This window comes from Protobothrops mucrosquamatus, unplaced genomic scaffold (genome assembly GCF_001527695.2).
Source record: "Protobothrops mucrosquamatus isolate PMUCROS unplaced genomic scaffold, P.Mucros_1.0 scaffold3705, whole genome shotgun sequence".
Classification (NCBI taxonomy): domain Eukaryota; kingdom Metazoa; phylum Chordata; class Lepidosauria; order Squamata; family Viperidae; genus Protobothrops; species Protobothrops mucrosquamatus.
Window position 1 is genome coordinate 171,347 of NW_015389659.1, and position 7,156 is coordinate 178,502.

General features: G+C 51.4%; 1 protein-coding gene across 1 annotated transcript in view; it reads right to left on the reverse strand.

Annotated features, from left to right (window-relative positions):
* Positions 1 to 6,652, reverse strand: part of LOC107298085 (homeobox protein unc-4 homolog) — a gene marked incomplete at its 5' end in the record, with an annotated part of 10,459 nt that extends 3,807 nt beyond the window's left edge. Inside the window, 3 exons of the mRNA XM_015827448.1 lie at positions 906 to 1,081; positions 1,143 to 1,233; positions 6,605 to 6,652. Of these exons, the coding sequence (XP_015682934.1) occupies positions 906 to 1,081; positions 1,143 to 1,233; positions 6,605 to 6,652 (315 nt within the window). The remainder of the gene's footprint in view (positions 1 to 905; positions 1,082 to 1,142; positions 1,234 to 6,604) is intronic.
* Between the last annotated feature and the right edge of the window lie 504 nt (positions 6,653 to 7,156).

Consider the following 7,156-nt stretch of genomic DNA (forward strand, 5'->3'; position numbering starts at 1 on the left):
AGGATAATCCGAACCTTGCGAGTGGCAAAAGGCAGAGCTTGGGGGAGACGTTTTATTTCCTTTTTAAATTTTATTTTACGCATCTTCCAGCGGGGCGCCTGAGACGCACTGCAAGGTGATATTGCCGCGATAGAGGTATTCTTCTGGTTTTAGGCTTGGGATTTAATTCCAGCAGCCTTTGGTTCTGGCTTTTGGGTGGGTGGGAGATCCTGGAGGGGCTTGGCAAAGTTGAGAGATCCCACCCCTCCCTCCGCCAGCTTTCCAAATTCAAACCTTGGGTTCTTGAACCCAATTAATTGGCCCCTTTGAAGCTCGAGAGGGGTGGAGTATTAAAAGCAGATGAGACGCGTTTGCGGGGTGTGTGTGTGTGTGGGGGGGATGAGTAAGGAGAAAGGGCCGAGGGATGGAACGAAGTGACGGGGGGGGGAAAGGGGGGAGGGAGGAGGGAACCCAACAACAGCGTGGATGTAAAAGCATTCCGAGATTTATCACTCCATTCTTACAGCCCCCCGTCCCCCCTCCAGCCCCCCAAATGCAAAACGCTACGTTGATCATGCCAGGACTTTTTTACAGACATTTAAAGCCGCTTCGTTTGATGAAAATCGCGGCTTTTTCTCTCTTTTTTTGGGAGAGGGGGAGGAAATAGAGAGAAATTAATCCCAGGAATTGCAAAATTTGTCCTCCCCCCCAAGGAAGAGACGGGGACGAATGCAGCCCACAGGCCTTGGGAAGGGGATTCTCCGCCTCGGCCGGGGCCTGCTGGTCCCTAACCGCGCGGAGTCAAAGCCCGGCTCGTGGGGCTGCTGGCGGAGACGGAGGCCTGGTTAGCCCCGGGTGACGTGGCGGACGAGGCTCCCCCAGCCCTGGGCGGCGAGGAGGAAGGGGCAAGCGGCGCCCCGGTTTACCTGCACTCGCGACTCCACCAGGTCCAGCCGCAGCGCCAGGGCTTCCCGCATGAAGACGTCGGGGTAATGGCTCTCGTTGAAGGCTTTCTCCAGCTCTTCCAGCTGCCAGCCCGTAAAATTCGTCCGGGTCCTTCGTCTCTTGCACCCCGGACTTTCCTTGTCCGGATCCACCGAGTCTGGGGGAGGGAAAGCAGAAAGGGAGCTAAAGGAAACGAAGCCGACCCCCCCCCTCCACACACACACGCACACACACACACACACAGAGAGAGAGAGAGAGAGAGAGAGAGAGAGAGACCCCTCCAGCCCTTTTGCCCCACGGAGGAATCTCCTTGGAAGCGTTTCCACGCCGGAATAATTTTCAAAACATCCGGCCATGGGGGAAACAGAAGATTTCTTAAAACCCCATGTGAATCCATCTACCCCCACGGATAAACACTTCACACACACACACCCCTCGCTCCTAAAAAAAACGCCGCCTTTGGAAAACAAAAGCGGCCGTTTGCAATAGATTATTCAAAGAAGTGGAAACCCCCCCCCCCCCAAAAAAATATTGGAATAATGGGGTTAGGGGGGGGAGAGAAAGGCAGACGCTGCCCGCTCGCCGGCCTTCCTAAAGGGGATTTCCGCTTTGGCGTTTTTCTCTCCTTTCGAGTTAGCACCCACTTGAAAGCTCAGTTATTGGGGAGGGGGCCGTGGGCGCGTGTTTAAATTGCCACGTGCCTCGTCGCCTCGCCCTTTCCCCCCCCCTCTCCTCCCCCAGGTAAAGTTCGAGAAAGGGCCTCTGCCTAAATCAAAGTTAAAGACGGAGATCTGGAGGGGGTCTCAGATGAAAAGGGTATTTTCTGCGCAGGATTGCAGGGTTGAAAAAAAAAAGGGGGGGGAGCCACTAGACTCCAGATTTAAGATTCCTGAGCCCTTGGCTAGAACTTCAGATATAGCTCCACCGTGAAGCACGTTTGTCAGAGAATAGTAATAATAATTATAAGTGGACAAAAATGCCAGATCTGTAACACCATCAAACCTCCACATCTGCCTATCCCAGGTCCTTGGTAAGGACTCGATAGGTAGACAAAAATGTCAAACCCAGTCTGAACATCTGGCTGACTGTGCGAATATAATAATAATAATAATAATAATAATAATAATAATAATAATAATAATAATAATAATAATAATAATAATAATAATAATAATAATAATAACAGCAGCAGCAGCAGCAGCAAAAAACACCTTATTCGGAACTGCCAATATACTCAGATGTTACCTTAACAGTTCTTAGGTTCTTGGTTAGGACCTGAACTGTTAAGTTTTTTCTAGCCCTACACTGCGAATCAAATTAAAGATTAAATCTTAAATAATATAATAATTCCTCTGGAAAACCTTTTCTCGCAGAGGCTTTCGGGAGGGGGGCTCTCTACAAAGCTGACCTACCTCTAAAGGCCTCGTCGCTATTCCACCCCACCCCCAGTTGTCTGTTTAGACAGGGGAGCCCCCCCACTCCCAGGATCTCAGCCCTCAGTTGAGGGGTCGTGTGGGAACCAAAATCCCTGCCTCTGTTCTTTCCTCCTGCGGTCGCGGGCCTCCAGACAAACGCCTTCCCACCTTTGAAGTCGTTATTGTGTTAGCAAGACTCCCTAAACGCATCTCCTGCCGCTACACACGCCCCCCCCCCCATTTCAAAGCTACTCAGAGAAGGTGGTCCACCAGCCTCTTTCCCGAAGAGATTCCAGCGGGAAAGACTCCGTGGGACCCTGGCAGGAGCGATCTTGCCTGGACCAGTTGGATAGGATCTTATTCTTCTCCCCCCCACTCACCCAACCGCGACCCCTTCCCCAGAAGGACCCCTTTCCCTCCGGGGCCCAACTTCCAGTGTTTCTCAGGGTGAGCGTTTCTGCCGCGAAGAAGCCCAATGCCGTGCATTGGAGGCGGCGGGGGGGGGGGGGNCCATATCGATTGCTAATTATACCTGACATCCACCCTCAATAAACAATATCACAACTGTCACAACAAGACAAGGAGGAGGCGGGGAGGGGAGGGGAGGGGGGGTCTCTCTTTGATAAGAACTACGCCCCCCCCCAGGGAGGGGGGAGGGGGCAGAGGAGAGCCCGGGCCAAGTCGGAGGAGAAAAGCGGGGGGGTGGTGGCGGGGGGGGCGCCCAGAGAGGATCCGGGAAGAACTTCAGAGGCTGAGAAGGGAAACCTCGGAAACCCTCCGCAGCATCCCGCGTTCCTGGCGGCCCCCGCCTCCCCCCCCCAAATCACTAATAGATTTCCCTGCGTGGGGAAGGAGGGCCGCTCTTCTTCTCCTCCTCCTCCTGCCCCCCCCTTGTCTCTCCTCCCCCGCGCCGTCTTCTTCCTCGTCTCCCCCAGAATCGCTCGCTCCCCTCTGAACCTTTTAAAGTGCTGTTGCTCCAATTACAGGGAGACATTGAGCGGCAAATAGACTGATCCAATAATAGGAGATTCATCATCCTTTCTTTCCAGGCCTGTCACGATGAATTTAAAACTACAAGCCTTTTCATCTCCTCTCAGGCTTCTCTCTCTCTCTTCTCCCCCACCCCTCCCTTTTCTCTCTCTCTCTCTCTCTCTCTCACGAGAAGGAGGAAGAGGAAGGAGCGCGAATTGGAAAAGCTAAAAAAAAAAAAAAAATGCCGGAGAGCTGGAGCAAACAGAAGGGGTGCGAGTGGATGGGGGGGGGGGTGCGTGTCTCTTTCTATATATATATCAGCGCCATCGGGTCGTATCAATCAAAATAATAATTAAAGGTTTCTCCCCCACGTATCCCTGGAGAAAATAAAATCACACACGTACTAAATTATGAATGGGCCAGAGGGTGCCTAATTAAAAAACAAACGGGCGATTTGGCAAAAGAGCATGCCTCATACTTTGTGTGCGTGTGTGCGTGTGTGTGAGAGAGAGGGAGGGGGGCGGGAGAGAGAGAGAGAGAGAGAGAGATGCACAAATATAGTTAGAGAGATGTACACAGAAACAGCCGCGCAGAGCCAAAGGCGCAGTTCCGCATTCAAACCCGCGCAAACCCCCTCTAAAACGTCCCCCCCCACACACGCACATTTTACCCAGAGAAAAACCCGACACCGGGCGGGTATGTCTCAACACAACCAGCAGAAAAGCGCAGGGGCCAGCAGGCCAAGCTACGTCCTCCGGGCCGAAAGAAAGATCCCGCAAGGAAAAATCTTTTTAGGTGTCTCGGATCCCAGGCCCTGCCGGAGGAGGGCTCGCGGCGGGAGTCAGAGGAGACGGGGGCTAAGGCAGAGCCTGGGGGGGCGGCTTCCTTGGGGGGAACCAGTCCTTCGGAAACCTGACCCCTCTCCGACAAGCCAGACGGTGGCCAGTGGAGACGGGTCAGTCTCTGGAGTCAGCCAGCGCACTGAAGCGCACTGGCGGCACCAATCTGCCAGCGGGCCCCTTCCTGGTGAGGAAGCGCTTTCTTACAAGCCCAAGGCTTGGGGGCGTGGGGAAAGTTTACGGGGACCCCCTCCCCTGGGCGCGTCTCTCTCTGGTTCGGGCGCCGCTGGTGATCGGCCTGGGAAGCGAACCCAAAGCCTATTCGGAGCGACTCCGAAGGCGCTGCTTCTGCTGGGGGAGCTTCGGCCTAGATTCCAGGGGGTGCAGCTTCTTCGGGGTCCCCCCTCTCCCCAAGTCTTCCTGCACCGATCAGGATGGGTGGTGTCCGGCTGCTGATCCAGATAACTCCGTGCGTAAAAGTTTGGCTGTCCTTGACCCACCCCCCTGGGGTCGCCGGTTGCTCGCCAGAAGAACGCCAGCAGATGGGATCTTTCCCCCCCCCCACACACACACACCTCCAGAGACCACCCCTGCAAGCCGAGGGGTCCTGCCCTTTGAGACGGCCGCCTGGCCAGCAGCCCTGCAAGGCTGTTCTGGAGAGGGCAGGGCAAAGGATTGGGCCAGGCGCAGGCAGACCGCAGTTGGCCCCTTCTTTTCCTTCCTCTCCCCAGGCGCCCTGCGAGGTCAGCAGGACTTACTCTCCAGTCGGCCGCGCGAGCCTCCCCACAGCAAAATTCCCCTGCAAAGAGGGGGGACGGGGCTCGCTTCCCCTTCCCAAATAAACTGTGCGCGCGGCGCCCCAAGCTCTCCAACCCCAGTCTTTGGCCGTCCAGAGCGCGCAGCTGTCTCGTCCTCCTGTTTTCTGGGTGTCTTTCTCGAGGTGAAGGCCGCCGCCTGAGCCGCACCCTGTCCGGCTAAGCTTAGGGTTTGTTTGCCTTCTTCCTTTCGAAAGCGGCCGCGTCCAAAATCTTGTGCTTTTCCTAAGCCAGGAGGCTAGAAATAGGTGCAAATGGAGCCTAAAACGCGCGTCTCTTCTCCAAATATAATCCCAAACTCCTAATTTGCCTGGGCCTTTTTTTCAGGTTCATAATAACAAGAATATTTCTGCTTTCTAAGTGGCGTTTTCTTTTAAAATAGCCAGAAGAGCAACATCTGAAGAACAAGGCAGCCCGTCTCCTCTTTTATTTATTTTCTAAACTTCCTGTCTCTTTTCAAAGTTCAAAGTTTTGGTATCTTCGAAGTTTTCAGAGACAATCCGAATCGCCTCTCCGGAAACATATTTTTTACAGGACCTCTTTCCCCCCCAAATCGGGAATCCACGTGGATAGCGCGTTCAGGGTCAAAGGGGTATTTGAGCGGTTGCGCGGACGAGACCCGCAGACTTCAATTCGGAATAAAGAGCGGAACGAAAAGCCTAATCCGAATGATCTTTGGATTCCCTGTGCGATTGAATTTTCTGCGAGGAGCCGAAGATTTTTCCCCCTTCCTTTTTGGCCCTAAATGAAAGTTTAATTAAAAATAAAATAAAGTAAAATAAAATAAAAAATAAAATAAAAAATAAAATAAAAAAATAGCAGTTTAGGCGCCGGCGCTTTCCCGCAGCCCCGCCCCTTGGCCACCTCAAGGGAGGGGAAGAAAAAGATAGGTGGTTACTAATTCCGGGGTGAAAGGCCAAGGGTTCCCCTTTTCAACATAATTTAATTTCTTTCTCTATAAATACTAAATGTAAACTGTAGCCACTGAAGCAAGTTTTCGCCTGTAGCAATAAAACCCTCGTTTTCTGTCGGATTTCAGGACCAGGAATGCCAAAGGAACGTGGGCTTGAATACAAAGCGGTAATCAATCCGGCCCACGAATTAAAGGGGGGTGGCTTTCCCCCCTCCCCTCTTTCCCGCTCCCTCCCTCCCTCCCTCCCGCTCGCTTCTGCCTCTCTTTTATTATAATGAATTAATTCGACTTTATTTATCCCATTTTCTGGAGCTGACAGAATGTTAATTTGAGTTGAAATTTCTCTCGCCTCTCACTCTCTGACCTTTGGCCCCAGGCTGGCGTGTTGTAATAACCTGAATCTTTCAACAGAAGCCCTGATAATTGTTACCTTATTAGCATGCAAATTGTTTAATTAATATTATTATGGAGAAGCATACAATCCGTCCGTCACTTGACCTCGAGAGCAAGTCCACGTAGCAGCCAGCTCCGCGCATTTCAATGGACACATTTCAAAAGCGACTTTGCAATTATATAGATCTAGATCTAGATATATATAGATATATAGATATAGATATACATATATACATACACACACACACACATACACACTCCCGCTTTCTCTCCCTCTCTCTCTCATACACACACACACACACTCCCCACTTTCTCTCTCTCTCCCACACACACACACACACAAACTCTCATACACACATACACACCCCTCACACACACACACACACACACAAAAAAAAAAACACACATGAATCTTTTTCCTTTTCTTGTCTTTCTCGGCTCCTTGTTGAAGTTCAAATAGCAATGACGGTGGCGATAAAAATAATAATAATAATAATCTCTTAAAATGCTTGAGAAGAATCTTTCTGGGGGAGGGAGGGAGGGAGGGAGGGAGAGAGAGAAGGGGGGAGACACCCTTTGATCCCACTCTTTCTTGATATCTTTTCATACCGCCACTCTATCTTCAAACAGAAAAAGAAAAGAGGAAAGAAAAAAAAAAAAAGCCGGGCGCGCACAAATGAGCGAAATGGTTTTATTCTTTTCTCCCTTAATTTTTTTTAATGTGATGTGTTTTTTTTTCTTTTCTTTCTTTTTTCCAACATCAAAATTTTTCATAATTGCTTCCATGCCAATAGAAGCAGCGGCTTTCAAGGCAAGCGATTTTCGTGGTTGTTCTAGTAAAGCTGGATTGGAGGAGCAGCGCAGTGAGACGGGGGGGGGGCGCGG